Here is an 18,179-nt window from a genome sequence, read left to right as displayed (position 1 = left end):
ATAATCAGTTACCTCATTGGGTAGACGATAGCTTGGTGGTAATGGCAGTTTAACAATCCAGATGCCCACTTTATTTCACTGGGGGCATTAGTTTATGTCCTTCACAATTGGTAAAATTTAAATTCTATTCATAATAAAGTCTGGAATTAATGAAACTGGCATAAAAATCCATCTGGCTCACTAATACTGTATAGGAAAAGGAATCTGCTGTCATTTACTCAATCTTGCCTACATATGTCTCTAGATCCATAGTATTTTAATTGAATGTTAACTGACCACTCTGTTCAAGGGTAGTTGTGGATGGGCAACAAATGCTGATCATGTCAGCAATGTTCATATCACAAGTAGAGAATAAAAGAAAAATAAACACATCTACAACTAAAAAGAAAATTTATTACTGATGTCAGGAAGCATTTAGTTTCACAGAAATAGAGAGAAATATCTATACTGAGCTTCTGCATTAAATTTTGGGGGCATAAATGCTGTGGTTGTTTCAGAGGCTGTTGCATGCTGTATCTCCAATGGATGAATGAGCTGCACAGTCCAAACGTTCCAGTGATTTTGTTGTTGTGCCAGCATGATTGCAGTTGAGGGGAAGCTCCAGAAACTAGATCATGACTTGCAGATGGTATCAAATCTAGGAAAAAAATGAGTGCATTCATTTTGGTAGGAAGAATCATGTGGCAGACCATTATTTAATTGAAAGGACTGTCCAAAAACATGCAGCGCAGAAAGAGCTGGGTTTCCTTGTGCGTGCAACACAAAATGCTAACATGCAGGTGCAGTAATAAATAAGAAGGCAAATGGAATTTAAACCCTTAATATTAGAGAGCTGAAGTTTAGAAATAGGGAAGTCTTGTTGCAACTGTACAGCGTGCTGGTGAAGCTGCACCTGGAGTAAAGTGTTTTGTTTTAGTGCCTGTATTTAAGAAAAGATTTGCTGACATTGGCAGCAATTCAAAGAGATTCACAAGGCTGATTCCTGGAATGAAGGAGTTGATTTGAATGGGTAAGTAGGTTAGGTCTTTATTCAAATAAAAGCTGAAAGAACTGTGGATGCTGGAAATCAGGAACAAAATTAAAAATTGCTGGAAAAGCTCAGCATGTCTGGCAGCATCTGTGGAGAGAAATCAGAATTAATGCGGTTATGAGGAAGGGTTACTGAACCTGAAACATTAACTCAGATTTCTGTCCATAGATGCTGCCAGACCTGCTGAGCTTTACCAGCAATTTCTGTTTTTGTTAGGTCTTTATTCCTTGCAATTTAGAAGACTGACGGGTCGTCTTATTGAAATGTACAAAATTCTGAGGGGAATGACAAGATAGACATTGAGAAGGTGTTTACATTTATCAGGGAATCTTGAACTAGGGGACATACATTTAAAACTGAAATGCAAAATACTTTTTTCTCTCTTGTGAACATTTGGATTTCTGTATACCAGAGAATTATGGAAACTAGGTGACTAAACATCTTAAAAAAAGAGGTAGGTAGATTTTTGAAATATCAAGGAGATAAAGCATATGAGGACCTGGCATGAAGGAAGAGTTGAGGCCGAAGGGCAGATCAGCAATGATATCTTTGGGGTCATAGAGCTGTACAACATGGGAGCAGACACTTCGGTCCAACTTGTCCATGCCAACCAGATACCCTACATTAATCTAGTCCCAATTGTCAGCATTTGGCCCATATCCCTCAAAACCCTTCCTATTCATGAATCTATCCAGATGCCTTTTAAATGTTGTAATTGTACCAGCCTCTACCACTTCCTCTGGCAGCTCATTTCATACATGCGCCATCCTCTGCCTGAAAAAGTTGCCTCTTAGGTCCCATTTAAATCTTCCCCCTCTCACCTTAAACATACGCCCTCTAGTTTTGGATTCCTCTACCTTGGGGAAAAGACCTTGTCTATTTACCCTATATATCCCCCTCAGTAGATTTTATAAACGACTGTAAGGCCACACCTCAGCCTCTGACGCTGCAGGGAAAATAGTCGCAGCCTATTCAACCTTTCTCTATAGCTCAATTCCTCCAACCCCGGCAACATCTTGTAAGCCTTTACTGAACACTTTCAAGTTTAACAGCATCTTTCCTATAGCAGGAAGACCAGAATTGAACACAATAATCCAAAAATGGCCGAACAAATGTGCTCAAGTTTTTTATTGTTTTGCATTTTTTCCAGTTCCTTTTTTCCAAAAGGTCGTAATATGCCATTGAATATACATCTTTGCCTTGTAATTCTTCTCATGTGAATATCAACATGATGCTTCAGGTTCAGTAAATTTCCTTGGCCAAGAAATAGTTGCAAACAGTTTAATCCCAAAAAATGAGTGTTTTTGTCAGCAAATAAAAACCTATTGCTATTGTGTTATCCACCGCCACCATGCTGTGAAGCTGCTACAATATATCTACACAGTGCAGAAAGTGCTCTTGAAATTTGCCTATTTGGCATTCTGTGCTGCCAAATTTGAAATGCAAGACTGATGTGTGTATCTCACCAAAAATTTCCATGCTAAATTTGTATATAGTGGCTTTAAATGAGCTGTTCAAATGTCCAAAAACTAAAACATGTGCATGATCACAAAAATACTTTGCACATCTTACTACTGTTAAGTGTCCAAGGTGATATTTACATAAATCCATTTTGAATGCACAAAATATCTGTTGGTAGTTCTCCCGCTCCTTGCTAAATGAGGAAAAACTGATTCATTGAATGCAGCGTTAAGATTATTCAGGCATTGTAAACTTTGGCTGAACTCTAGCATTGAAACAATAAGTGACTCCCTTTAATTCTCTCAGATATTTGAATTTAAATGCTTTTAACAACACTTGTGCAATTGGGCAAATTAAATGTCAGTTACTTTTAGGACTCAGTTACAATACAGACTTAAGAACAAAAGCTTTCTTCTGAAATTCATTCTCATTTTATGGATGGTATTTACAATATCATATGACTGATGAAGATATCAAAAACGAACGTATGCAGTGCAGTTTCAGGTTACACACTGTATGCTGGGTAGTAAATTGAAAGTGCATCTGATTATGTGCACTGTAATGTTATAATTAAAGCCATATTACATATAGTGGAAATTCATGATTTGATTGATTGTGAATAATATTGAGTCATTATGACAAGTTACTCATCAGACCTGGGTCCATTATTCCTGAATCAAAACGGAAGAATCATTATATCAACCTTATGGTCATCTGCTGTGTTGTTTACTGCTATAAGATATTATTAAATTGGAGATAGTTCAGAAAAGATTGAGCAGGATGTTGTCAGGACTGAAAGGTTTGAGGTATTAAGGATAGGCTTTTTCACTGGAGTGTAGGAGGTTGGGGGTGACCTTATAAAGATTTTAAAAATTCTATGCGGCATAGACTGAGTGAAAAGCAAAGGTATTTTCCTTAGGTTGGATGAGTTCAAAACTGGAGGGCATATTTTCAAGGTGAAAGGAGAAAGATTTAAAAAGGTCCTGAGAGGCAACCTTTTCACACAGAGGCTGGTTTGTATGTAGAATGAACTGGCAGAGGAAGTTTTAGGTGCAAGTACAGTTACAACATTTAAAATAGATTTAGACAGGTACATGAATAGTAAAGGATTAGAGGGATATGGGCCAAATGCAGGCAAGTGGAGCTCGTTGAGTTTGGGAAACTTGGCCTGCATGGACAAGTTGGACCGAAGGGTTTAGTTCTACGCTGCATGACTCCGTAACTATGACTGACTGGAATTTAGTTTAGTTATTTAAAGTCTGGTTGAAGATTTGTAGCTCAGGTGTCCGTTGTTGTGGTTCTGTTCGCCGAGCTGGAAGTTTTTGCTGCAAATGTTTCGTTCCCTGGCTAGGGAACATCATTAGTGCTATTGGAGCCTCCTGTGAAGCGCTGCTTTGATGTTTCTTTCGGTATTTATAGTGGTTTGTTCTTGCCGCTTCCGGGTGTCAGTTTCAGCTGTAGTAGTTTGTATGTGGGGTCCAGGTCGATGTGTCTGTTGATGGATGTTCTTGCCGTTTCCGGGTGTCAGTTTCAGCTGTAGTGGTTTGTATATGGGGTCCAGGTCCATGTGTTTGTTAATGGAGTTTGTGGATGAATGCCATGCCTCTAGGAATTCCCTGGCTGTTCTCTGTCTGGCTTGTCCTATGATGGTAGTGTTTTCCCAGTCAAATTCATGTTCCTGGTTGTTTGGGTGTATGGCTACTAGGGATAGCTGGTCGTGTCGTTTTGTGGCTAGCTGATGTTCATGGATGCGGATTGTTAACAGCTATCAATCCGCATCCATGAACATCAGCTAGCCACAAAACGACACGACCAGCTATCCCTAGTAGCCATACACTCAGACAACCAGGAACATGAATTTGACTGGGAAAACACTACCATCATAGGGCAAGCCAGACAGAGAACAGCCAGGGAATTCCTAGAGGCATGGCATTCATCCACAAACTCTATTAACAGACACATGGACCTGGACCCCATATACAAACCACTACAGCTGAAACTGACACCCGGAAACGGCAAGAACATCCATCAACAGACACATCGACCTGGACCCCACATACAAACTACTACAGCTGAAACTGACACCCGGAAGCGGCAAGAACAAACCACTATAAATACCGGAAGAAACATCAAAGCAGCGCTTCACAGGAGGCTCCAATAGCACTGATGATGTTCCCTAGCCAGGGAACGAAACGTTTGCAGCAAAAACTTCCAGCTCGGCGAACAGAACCACAACAAGTTTAGTTATTCTACTTTTGAAGGGACTTTGAGATGTGTGTTGTAACAATAAAGGCCCCATTTAAATGCAAATCAAATTTCTGAAAATGTAATCCTATTTTGGAAGGCTGCTTAGAAAGTGGAAGAAGTTGGCAATTGTTGTTAGAACAAATACTAAATAGCGGTACAACATTCTCTGATCTCTCAACAGTAAGATCAGCTAAATATCTAAAATTTAAAGCAAGTTGGTAGGATTGGAATCATGATAAATGTGCAAATGCTAAAAATATTCAACAATTACTTCCATGACCAATTCGTTAGAGAAATCAATGGTGTCATACCATCCACAAGAAGCTGGTCAAGTATACTCACAGTCATTGATATTATTCAAATTGATGTTCTCGATGAAGGCTAGGTGGATTAACCATGGGAGAGATAGGGTTATGGAAATAGGGTCAGGATGGGTCTGAGTGGGATGCTCTTCAGAGTGTCAGTGTGGATTCAATGGGCCGAAAGGCCTGTTTCCACACTGTAGGGATTCTATCTGAATCAAGTTAAAGGGTTCAAAACAAAACAGATCCCCAGAAGCTAATTGTACTAATCCTAGACAATTAATAGAAATAAGGGTCTAGATTTTTATATCATTATGAAAAAATGATTAATGACTCAGATGTTTCACTGAGTTTGAAGTACACTAATATAGTGCATTACATGTTAAAATAATGGAATCAATAATCAGAAGAATTGTGAAGGATTATTTCTAAAATAATGTATTATTGAATGCTTATACTGTATGACCAACTTTTATTGATTCAGTTTTTTGATGATGTGGGATCTCAAATGGATTGTGCTAAATGTATGGAGCATGATATATCTAAACTTCTACCCCTTAGACAAAGTTTCCGACATAAAGCCACTGGTTCAGATTAAATCGAGATGATGCTGGGTATGGATAAACAGTTGAAGGTAACAGAGTGGGAGAAGAATTGATGATAGAATCTCTATTGTTATTAATTTACATGAATATCTTGGATGCAGCAACTGGTTACATTTGTATACATGAGAGGAAGGAAAATAATAAGTAAGCAATAGCATGCATAATTAATAAGGAGAAATCTCCAAAAGGATGAATAACAACAGAATAAATTTATTACAACTGCATGGGTACAATACTGATTTGCACAATACAGAAAAAATGGGATGTATGTAAAAAGATGTCATATTTGTATGGCACCTTTCATGACCTCATGAGTTCCCATAACACTTTTCAGCAAATGAAATATTTTCTTGAAATCTGGTCACATTTTTTAAAGTGTGCCAATGCCATTTACCTACATTGCATGAAGTTTAATGAGATGTGGAGACATTAGTAGACTTTGTACTTAATGCATATAATTAGTGAGTATCTTTTCTGTTCACATTATCATCATCCATCCCTTTCTATTAGGAAAATAGAAGATTCTCATTATCGATGATCATAACTCTTCCATTTTTAGATAAAAAATCAATTCTGTCTTCAACCCCTCAACTAAGACAATCATGCCAACAGTATAACCATTGATTTGATTGAAGTTGCAACCCCTCTCCTTTTCTTCCTACTCTAACCTTGATGAATATCTAGTAGCTTATGATGTTAAAATCTCAATCCTTTCCTTTTTTAGGCTACTTCTCCTTCATTTTCACTTTATTACAGTTTGATGTGGTGATTTGTGCCTTCAGTTCATTTATTATGTTGCATATATTTACACACACGCACTCCAAATCCATGTATGAATACCTTGTATTTATCTTGTGCACCCTGTTTCTCCTCTCAACAATTTATTCTTGGTGCCAAAAGTACTTCTAAATTAGTTTAAACCCTGTCCATAGCTTCCTCATGTTACTTCTACCTAAAGCACTAAAACTTCAATTACAGTATTCACTTTTTGGTAAGATGAGGTTTTCTGGTTGAGTGTAGCCATGGCTGTTTCACTTAAAATCAATATTTACAAGCTGTCTTTTGACTGTTGTTAGTTTGTGTGCCGTATTATAAAACAATCATTTAACTTTATGACTGTAATGGAGGTAGACAGCGTCTCCCTAGACTTTCTCAAAAGAGGAAAATAAACTAATATGTTTGCACTCACTTGTCCTGAGTAATGTCTATAAATTGATCTCAGAAACGCTGTAACATTAAAAGCGATGGCAAGTGAGGGCTAGATTGCATCATTCCCCAGCAGACAGCCTTCATTTTCACTGTATGAGTATTTTTCAGTTCTTAATTTGTCAGAGAGATTGGCCATCACCTTGAATGTCTGCAGCTTTCAAAATAGTGGCAGGAGTGCTCAGTCACATAAAATCAACAGTACAAGAATCTTTGTAGCTATAGAATATAGCCAACCCTATCAATTCCCTTATGTCAAATAACCTAATACTTTTAACAGTTTTTTAAACTTAAGTGAAGAATGGACACTGATATTGTGTAAACACAAGGGAAAACTTGCAGCAGAAGCTCCTTAGGATTAAAAAAAGTCTGTTGTAACTTCTCATAACTCATAGAGAGCATTATTTTCTATAAAGTATCCTTGCATTTTTCATTTTTGGTAATTACAAAACCAATACTTTTAATATTTGATGCATTTATTCCAACAGTACATTCACTGTGCATTTCTTGTGATGTTACAGCTCTCAGTTGAATGATTTATTCTTATGGACATGGCTGTATTGAATCAATAACTGGTTAGGAAAAGAAGCTGGTTTCATTGGTTCACTTTTATAGAATCGACCTTGGAACCTCTTGAAACACATTTTAAAATCTAGGTGTCTATGTTAGAACAATTCATTTTGTTACCTAGTAATCAAACAGGAATTGTACTTGTATAGACTCGTACAGCTTACTCTTCTTGTCAATTGTATCATTACTGAGGTGTAATTTGACTGTGTTACAACTAGTCCCTGCGTGAAATTTCCCATTTGATATGGTTCCTAACAGGATACCTTAAACCGTTAAGCTCCTGAGTGTGAGGGGAGCAGGCACCTTTTAATTATTCACATGCCTACCCAGATTGGTTGTAACAAGATTAACTTTAGAAAGATTCCTTCCCTTGTGGATCCCTTTCTCCTATACCACATGTATTGGTCTTAAAAAGAGCCAATTTAACTAGCCTTTCATTAATGATCAAAAATGTGTTTTATAATTACTAAATACAAGAAATAACAATGCAATACACAGATATGCATTAAAATAAAGAGGCAAGTCCAAAAAGATAACCATTTGAAATCAAATATGAATCAGTCTTTGAGTTGTTAATGAAGAGAAAACATTTGAAAGTTGAGCTGTTGTATGTGACTGATAATGTTGCCATTGTTAGTCAAATTGTCAGTTTTGTAGGTTCATTGAAACTCTTTTGAACTGACTTATTTAATGGCTATTCTCAGAGCTGTGACAAGCTTTCCCTCAAATTTTCTTTCTGATTGTGCAGGAGTCTGAGGTTCATGCACGGCAATGACCTCTGGAACGGAAGTCAATGCTGTAATCAGTGTACTGGCATTGATCACCATGTGTGGAATCTTGGAGCAACTTAGAAGGAATGTTGGTTGTGACCCAAGTATTCTAGACCATTCATTAGGATCTCAGGCCACAAACATACACAGGCAGAATTGAAGCTGACTTGTAACTTCTGTCCCACTGTATTCTTGAAAGAGGGAAAATACAAGGCTATCTTTTGCTGGATTATTGCCTTTTGCTTCAATTATTTTGTTCATAACCTAGAATACTCTCCATAAATTACAATTCCAGATTGTAATTTCAGATCTCTTGCCAGGCAATTCATTTTTTTTCAACTGCTTTGAACTTCTATTGGTGTGTGTCCTTTTGTTCCAAAAGAAACTTTGTAATTAAAGTTCAATTATGTTCATCGATGGTGTGTAATTATAACAATTGTTATGACTTGGTTTATATTGAAAAGAAAGATTCAGACAGGTGTAAAATCTTAGTTTTCATGTGTGTTGTGTTATCACTGGAGGTGCAGTTTTACTCTTTTGTTTAGCTTTAGGTGAAGTGATAGAATTTTTTAAACAAGTATGAATTTGTTTGTTTTCTGTAAAGAATCTCATTATATATTTCTTACCTTCATGGTAACAACACGTTAACTTTGTTTAGTCCTCTGATGCATCATGCTATTTGATCAACTTCAAAAACAGCAACAATGACCACCTAATATTTCCTTTAGTATATGTAGCAGTAACAGTGGATGTAATCAAAAGCAGGAGTACTTGCTCATTTTATTCTGTCCAAATCATATTTTATTTTAATGTAGGCCTCTTATTTTAAGTTGGGTGTTGATATACATCACCATATACCAGTGTTTGTCTCGTTGCTTGAAATTTTTCTTTTTATATCATCCCATCATCTTTTTTCTTGGTTTTTCTTTTTGATTTTTATGTTTTAGTATGATTACTTTGTTTTCAACCTTGAATGAGTAATACCATTTTCATCATTCAAGTTCTGAATCTTGGAACTAGCACATAAATCTAAACTGGCGTAGCAGTGCAGCACTGAGGATGACATGTTTCAGAAGAAACATTAACCCAATTCCCCATCTGTCATGGTCTCTATTTGTCCTATCAGGTGGAAGTTAAAGATCTCACAGTTCAATTCAAAGCACAACTGAAGAGTTATTTGGAAAGCCTTTATCCCTTAACCAAAACTGTGTAGCAGATAATCTGGTAAATTATTTAATTGCTATATATGGGACCTGGCTGTGTACAAATAGGTTGCCACATTTCCTACATTGAAACATTGGCTTCACTTCAAAAATTAGTTCATTGGCTGGAAAGTGTTGAGACCCCCTGAGGTGCGAAAGGCACATAAGAAACATTCTTACTCCCAACATCCCTTTCTTTGCTTCCAAATTTGAGATCTAAATATTAAAATTACTATTTCTATATCTTTTTGAACTCATTTATCTGGTTCTTATCATTTCAAGCAACTATTAAATACGTTTTATTCTCTTAGAATGCAGAAGATTTCTTTGTATTGCCGCATTGCAAGTAATGTCTCTATTACCTGGACTTTGTATTTTGAAGATTTATTAATGAGATATGGGTATGATTAGAATCAGTGTGAACATTGTGGCATAGACAGCCTCTCACAGGGCATCTCACACCTTCAATGCATTATCTGGGCCACCATATTGTTAAAGTTCACTTGAGAATGTAACTTTAAGTTCTGGGATTTACAGATGAAAGAACTAAAACCAACATGCCCATTCTAAAAGATGAGAGACTTACCAAACAATCCAGCTCTTTTTTAATGTGTAATTTCAGTTATGTCACACTAAAAATTTGCTATAAATTTTGTGTCCTATAATATAATACTTCACAACCACTTGATGAAGAAGCAGCGCTCCGAAAGCTAGTGCTTCCAAATAAGCCTGTTGGACTATAACCTGGTGTTGTGTGATTTTTTGACTTGAATAAAATTCACTCTGGACTTTGGACCCTGGTAAAACTGTGAGCCTACACCGGGGTCCTTTTGCAACTTTAGTTCCAGTCTCTTAGGAGAAGCAGTTGATTCAGTTACCACTGACATGAGTAAAAGGTTTGGGCCCAAGATTGAGTGGGTGAAATTGTTTGAAACAGATTCAGTTCAATTGGCTCAACATTTTTCAATGAGTAATTGGCTACCTGGGTGAAGTCCTAATTAAATACCCGGACATCTTTCAGGAAAGTTTAGGGATTATCAGGAGAGACAAGGCCTCCCTGCCTGTTCACTAGGAAACAATTCCATAATCATGCAAGGCCCACCCAGTGCCATTTTCTTTATGTGTAAAAGTGGAGGCAAAAATCAGACTCCTGGAAAGTGAAGGAATCATCAAACCAGTCCAATTTGCACCACTCATAACAATTGTGAAGTTCAACTGTTGGTTCATCTTTGTGGTGATTTTAAACAAATGGCAAACTGCTTTTCGCAATCCCTTCCAGTGAGGATTTACACACAAAGCTGACCAAGGTGGTGGTGGGAAAGCGGGGTAAGTGTGCTCTTCTTCACAAAGCTGGACATGAGCCATGCTACTTGCAATTGCAGTTAGTTGAAGATTTCATAAGTATGCTACAATTGATACCCATAAGAGGTTGTACCATAGTCCAAGACGGCCATTTGGGATATCGTCAGCTTATACAATTTTTCAGTGGACAATAGAGAACATTTCACAAGGTCTACCCCAGCTCAGCATTTATCTAGATGATGTGCAAATGCTAATAAGGAGCATTTAGAGAACTTGTACAGTGTCCTTAGACTTTCTCCCAGACAGGCATATGCCTTAAAAGGGAATAAAATGTGTGTTTCAGGCACTTCAAATGACCTACCTGGGTTTTAGAGTTGACAAGACTGTTATACCCATTGTAAAATCAAGTGAAGACATTCAAAGGTGCCTGGGTCCCACATCTGTATTGGAGCTTTGGTCTTTCTGTGGGCTGGTGAATTATTATGGAAAGTTAATACTTAATCTGACCACCATTCTGGCACCTTTGCATCAACACTTAATAAAAGGGCCAACCTTGGAAATAGTTGTGTAGTGAAGCCATAACCTTCAGGAAAGTGAAGGGACAGTCATTATCCTCTGAAATATTGGCACACAATGATCCCAACTACTGAAAATGTGTTGCTGGAAAAGCGCAGCAGGTCAGGCAGCATCCAAGGAGCAGGAGAATCGACATTTTGGGCATGAGCCCTTCTTCAGGAAGGCTTTTCCTGAAGAAGGGCTCATGCCCGAAACGTCGATTCTTCTGCTCCTTGGATGCTGCCTGACCTGCTGCGCTTTTCCAGCAACACATTTTCAGCTCTGATCTCCAGCATCTGCAGACCTCACTTTCCACTATGATCCCAAACCAGTTCTGGTATTGACATGCAATGCCTCCTCGTTCACTCTTAAGTGGCCCAATGGAAAGGAGTGTCCAATAGAGTATGCATTGAGGACTTTGGCTTAAACCAAGCATAAATATCCAGATGAAGAAGGATAATTTGATGATAATATTTGGAGTCAAGAAGTTCCTCCAAATCTTAACTGACCTAAGTTTGTTATAATGACAGACCATAAACACTTACTCGGTCTAAGGCATTGCTGCCCATAGCTTCAGGCTGCATTAAGCTATCATACTAAATCCGAATAATTACAAGTTGGAACACAGTCCAGGAGGTCATGGAGCAAGTGTGGATGCATTGAACCACCTCCTGATGGCAGTTAGACCACCCATAGTACTGCCACTAGAAGAGTCCATAATGTTTTAAATTTTCTGGACACAATTCCAGTCACAGCTGACAATATCAGACAGAAAGATCTTGTCCTGGCAAAACTGAAACAGCTGGTGATAATAGGCAAAACCAACAGACCATTGCAACCAGAATTGAAACCATTTTGGACCCCAAGAAATCAGATCACTGTCGAGTACGGCATATTATTATAGGGAGTGAGAGTGATTGTCCTAAGCAAAGCTCGCCACTAGATACTGGCTACACTCCACCGGGGTCATATAATGGTTTCCAAAATAAAAATGTTGGCATGAAGTTATACCTCGTGGCTGGGATTGGATGCAGGCATAGTTGTGATGGTGGGGTAATGCCCAAAATGCCAATAACGATAAACATACTGCTAGAAGCTCCCCCACATTCATGGGAATGATTGGGTAAATTCTGGACATGTTGACTGTGCAGGCCCTTTCATGGGCTTGATGTTCTTAGTCATTATAGACACACACTCTAAGTGGCTAGATGGTTATAGAGTTCATTCATCAAATACAGGGATGACGATAGAAAACTGTGTACATCTTTTGCAATACATGGATAATACGAGGTCAGCCAGGTGGCCCTCAAAGAATGAGTACCTTGATTGGAGGTGTTAATCTGGTCCAGGGTCAAGAATGTACTGCTGGAAAAGCGCAGCAGGTCAGGCAGCATCCGAGGAACAGGAAAATCGACATTTCGGGCAAAAGCCCTTCATCAGGAATGAGGCAGGGAGCCTCCGGAGTGGAGAGATAAATGGGAGGGGGGGTTGGAGCTGGGAGGAAGGTAGTTAAGAGTGCAATAGGTGGATGGAGGTGGGGATGAAGGTGATAGGTGGGAGAGGAGGGTGAGGCGGATAGGTGGGAAGGAAGATTGGCAGGTGGGACAGGTCATGAGGATAGTGCTGAGCTGGAAGGTTGGAACTGGGGTAAGGTGGGGTAAGAGGAAATGAGGAAACTGGTGAAGTCCACATTGATGCCCTGGGGTTGAAGAGTTCTGAGGCGGAAGATGAGGCATTCTTCCTCCAGGCGTCAGGTGGTGAGGGAGCGGGGGTGGAGGAGTCCCAGGACCTGAATGTCCTCGCAGAGTGGGAGGGAGAGTTGAAATATTTGGCTGCGGGGCGGTGGGGTTGATTGGTGCAGGTGTCCCAGAGATGTTCCCTAAAGTGCTCTGCGAGAAGGCGTTCAGTCTCCCTGGTACAGTCGGGTAGCCCTGGCTGACAGGTGTAAACAGGAGATTCTGTTCACTCTGAAGAAATTGGATCAGTGTCAAGAACTGTCCACCTGTAAATGATGGGTGACTTGGTGACAGGATACAGGCCTCTGTGGAGTTATTTTGCTCATGATTTTGAAATCTACCAGATGTCTTCTCAGTCATCTTTTTTACAAGAAGAACAAGCCCAACTTTTTAAGTCTATCATCTTAACAGAACTTTCCCATTCCTGGAAGTATTCTTGTAAATTGCTTCTGCGCTCTTTCTAATGCATTCAAATCTTTCCTATAATGTGATGCCTGCAACTGTATACAGTAGTCCAGTGGCTCTCCATCAAATTCAACATCATCTCCTTGCTCTTGTACTCTATGCTCTTAATAAAGCGATGGACACTGTATGTTTTAGTTCTTTCCACTTGCCTTTCCACGTTCTGTGTGCTATATTCCCAGGTTTGTCTGCTTCTGTTCCCGTTTAATCTTGTACGATCTGTTTCATATTGTCTTTCAGTGTAGTGTCTCAGGTTCAGCCACTGCCCAGATATACTACCGGCAGTCCCCTGGTTGTCGCTCCCACTCTTCCTACTTATTAACTAGGTTAGAGGAGGAGGGCAGGTGGGAGACACTACAGTAGTAGAGTCTCGGGTTTAGCCGCATTGCTGATATAGACGGTCACTGCTTTCCTTCCCAGATGCTCCTCCGGTCAACGTCACTTCCTCCGCTGCTCCCGCTCCTTCTCCGCTACTGTTCGCACTTAAAATGGCCATTGGCGTCGAAGGGTGAGTATTTATACTCACTGCTTACCTTCCCGGCTACCCCTCTGGTCCCCGTCACTTCCTCCGCTGCTCCCGCTCCTTCTGTGAAAGAGAAAAACACCGCTGCCCGCTACTGGTAGGTAATTTTAATAAAAACTGCCTTACCTTATCTGCAGTCTTCCGAGTTCGTCCTACCTCCGCTGCTGCTCGCACTTGAAATATTAAACTGGGGTCCAGGACTGAAGAATGTTGCATGTGACACTGAAAAGGATCAGTGTATTTTAATAGATCACATGGTTAAAATATGTTGAAAGTATTAGGAGAGAAAAAAAAAGCTGAGTTTCATGCTATATTTCCCAGTAACTGTATGAAAATTACTCGCAAAGCATTGTGAATCCTCATTGAACAGATTTAAGGCTGAGGTGGATTTTTGTTTTGAATGGAGGAGGAGACGACTGCGCCTATATGATCCACTCCTATCTGTTCCTTATGCTCTTGCTAGCTAGTTTATGCATACTGTTGGTAATTTTATGTATGTGGAAGTAGATGAAAGAGCAAACTAACCACTGTTTTCAAGATCTGAGATCTTGGCTACCTCATTCTATTTTCTGTTAAGTTCTGTTTTAACCCTTTCAGAAAATAAATAACTAATTGAAATTCCTCAAAAGTTTTCTAATACATCCAAAAATCAATATTTAGTAGTAAGGGGTTTTTTTCTTTGTGAAGTTCTCTTTTTATTAGTAACTATCTTGTCAATTTTTCCTGTTCCACTGGTCTACCCTTAGATATGCTGTGAAAAAAAACCCTGCAAATGTCTGAATGAAAAATGTCTTTGAATTGTCTTGCAACAAATGTCAAGTTACAAAGTATTGTGCAGGAAATTAATAATGCTTGACAGATTCCTGAGCATTGCATTTGTTTATAAATGGAAATGTATTTTATTTCAAATCACTTTTTTTTGGCAAATTATTAAATATGATTAACCCAATTGTAATATACCACATTGGATTCAATTTGTGTGAAAGAAATTTGTGCAAATATTTACTGAAAATGCCAAAGTTTATTGATTGGAATTTCCAGTAGCCATGGGCACCTAGTGCATATTTAATAAAGTGATTCAGAAATCCAGTTCTTTGAATGGAAAACTGACAAACAATATTTATGAAGTTACTTGAATGTATTTTTGCAGTGAGGATTTATTTTCAAAACAGTGTGAGTATCAAGTCACTAGCATTATTTCAGTGAATTATACAAAGTGAATTACTTTATGGACGTTTTTCCGATTCTTAAGTTTCAGGTAATATTCAAATAAATGCATTCGGCGATCTGGAACAACAAAGGGCAATACACTTTATTTTAATCACAGTAATGGAAATTCCTAGATTCTCTTATTTCAGAGAGAAACTCTTCCTATTGATTATCCTTTTATCTTCTCAGAGAAATGGATTTATTGATTTTTTTTGCCAACATTACTTGTCGCCAACAAAGAAAATGTTTGCACAATAATGCAACAGTAAATTAAGCATTTTTTGTTCTAAATATTAGCCTGAATATTTTCATCCAATGTATTGCAGCACATGATTACAGTACCATCATTTGTTTTTAGATAAGCTGAGTAAATCTTAAAGTAGCAATTTTTTTGTTGCTCTTCTCTGATCATCTTTCAGGCAGCAGTGAGCTGTTGCCTTCAAATGATACAATCTGTCTTGATTAAGTACATTGACAGTTCTGTTAAGAAGAGATTTCCAAGAGCTTGACATAGCAGTGAAGGAATGTCAATACTGTTGCAATTCAGCATGGTTCAGGGCTCGGAGGTGAGCGTGGTGTACCCATGCATTTGCTGCACTTGTGTAACTGTTAGAGATCATGGGATTGAAAGATGATATCGAAGGAACCTTGTTGAATTGCTGCAGTTAACCTTTGGTAAATGCCATGCTCTTTTGCCACTATGGTATTAGTGGAGAGAATGAAATTTGAAGTTGTGATTGGAGAGAGCTGCTTTGCCCCAGACTATATAGAGTTCTTTAATGTTAGAGATGCACTCACCCAACCAAGTTGAAATCGTCTCATCACTCTCCTGAAGTGTATTCAGTCATCCTATAGAGTCGTTAGGTTTTGGGGCGTCAAGAGATGAGTTATTCATGTCAAAGTTCTCAACCTTTGAAGTGCTCTTGCATCCACAATATTTATATGGCTAGTTTAGTTAAGTTTCTTGCTATTCTAAATAGTATTTGCTTTTCTGATTTGCATTTCTCCCATTTTATTCCTTTTCGTTTGTAGACATGGCGACCTTTAGATTTGGACAACATATCATCAAATCCTCTGTAATCTTTCTCCAAACTGAACTATCCTTTGCACTAGTGAATAGGAAGCCAGTGGTTCCTGGACGTATCCTTTTTAAAGCAGAGCTTTAACTTCTTGGTCTTCATAGTGGAAGGTTGATCATCAGTCAGTGGTGAATCCTAGACCAGGTAAGCTTTTGCTTTAAATGCCTTAATTATATAAAGAAAGCAATACTTCATTTGTATGTCATTGAAATGTTATATATTCTTGTAATGTATTAGAATCTTTGGACTTATTGCCTAGCAGCATCTCCCAGGGATAAGTCACAACACAATTAAGTAGAATGAAAAATGAAATAAGTTTAAAGAATATATTCTTTATGACTTCGGTATCCAAGAAAATATTATTTTCTGTTCTGATCAAGCTATCTAAATGGGATTAGCAAGATGTGTCAATCATTCTCCAAAGCAATATTATTAAAAGTCTAATTTCAATATATTTTGTATTTTAGGTGTTTCCAATTTCCTGTCTGTGTAAAGTCATTTTATTGAATGATTATGATATCAGCTTACCTCTGTCATTTGTCGACTGAAGTATCTCACTTCTCTTACTTTAATATGAACAATGTCTAAGCTTTAGTTATGATACAATTGTTGATCTTAGTGATTAAATGCCAGTGGTTCTCAAGTGTTATGATAATTTCTTTTATTCCACTTATGGTTTATGCTGCCATAAAGCAAAACAGATCTATTTACAATTTGCTGCAGTAAATCTTTGAAACATGTGAAGTATATGTTGAAAGAAAATCCTGCTGCTGACCGTAATTCATGTTTCTACACTCTTAAAATGTTCTTTTATTTGCATCTATACTCGGTAGTAGATACCTTCATACTGTATTTGATGTTAGTGCAGTTTGACTCACAACTTTGCTTCTTTACAGTCGGCAATATTTTGGCTAACCATGAAGGTTTAACAGTTGCAAGTACTCTATAAGTCGAGTTAAAGATTGGTTGAAGTTGTGAGCACTACAGTCATCCAAAAGTTAACAATATAATTTCTGATGTGAAGGAATTAATTACTGTGTTCAGATATTACACTAAACTGTTGCAGAGTCAACATTGGAACCTTTACAGGAAATTGGCAAACAACACCTTGGATGGAGATGTTCGTCAAAGCTCAGTAGATTACAATACATTCAGAAGTTTTGATGAATCCTATCATTATGGATAACCTGATTTCCTATGTCCAAGCACATCGTGAATTGAAAATCTGATGATTTTATCAGAAATATTGTACTACAAAATTTAATTCTTTGGAACAAGTAGAAGTCAAGTAGAATTACTTTTCTACTTGTTACTATTTGCTTCCTTCCCACTTTCATTCTTTTGTCACAGGATAAAGTGATACCAATACTTCCAACGAAAATGGAGAGAAGTTAAAGATATGGGCATTAATGTCACTTAAAAGTTATTCAATTTTTCAGAAAGAAAGGAATTAATACTGTCTCAGAAATTATGCCACAGTCAAATGGGACTAAATTTACATAGGATATCTAGTCAGCATGGACGAGTTGGACCGAAGGATCTGCTTTCATGCTATATATCGCTATGACTGTATGTTGCACAGCCAAGAATGTGGTGCTGGAAAAGCACAGCAGGTCAGACAGCATCTGAGGAGCAGGAGAATCGACGTTTTGGGCAAGAGCGCTTCATCAGGAATGAGGTTTGTGGCGGGGTGAGTGTTGAGAGATAAATGAGAGGGGGGTGGGGCTAGGGGTAAGGTAGCTGAGAGTACAATATGTAGATGGAGGTAGGAGTAATAGGTAGGAAGGAAGATGGACTGGTCATGAGGCTGGTGCCAAGTTGGGAGTTTGGATCTGAGATAAGGAGGGGAAATGAGGAAACTGGTGAAAGTTATGAGGAAACTTATGTTGCACAGTCAACACTAGAATCTTTTCAAGGTAT

General features: G+C 38.3%; 1 protein-coding gene across 7 annotated transcripts in view; it reads left to right on the top strand.

Moving 5' to 3' along the window:
• fhit (fragile histidine triad diadenosine triphosphatase) overlaps positions 1-18,179 on the top strand; it is a 1,150,076-nt gene that overhangs the window by 281,880 nt on the left and 850,017 nt on the right. For 6 of the 7 annotated variants that reach the window (XM_060835188.1, XM_060835181.1, XM_060835186.1 and 3 more), the window contains exon 3: positions 16,213-16,320. In XM_060835188.1, coding sequence (XP_060691171.1) covers positions 16,215-16,320 — 106 coding nt within the window. In that variant the 5' untranslated portion in view covers positions 16,213-16,214. Of the gene's footprint in view, positions 1-13,891; positions 13,957-16,212; positions 16,321-18,179 lie in introns of those variants that run through there. The other variant, XM_060835187.1, reaches the window with a different exon arrangement.

The sequence above is a fragment of the Hemiscyllium ocellatum genome, chromosome 14 (genome assembly GCF_020745735.1).
Source record: "Hemiscyllium ocellatum isolate sHemOce1 chromosome 14, sHemOce1.pat.X.cur, whole genome shotgun sequence".
In the NCBI taxonomy this organism is placed as follows: Eukaryota; Metazoa; Chordata; class Chondrichthyes; order Orectolobiformes; family Hemiscylliidae; genus Hemiscyllium; species Hemiscyllium ocellatum.
This window is presented reverse-complemented; position numbering and strand designations above follow the sequence as displayed.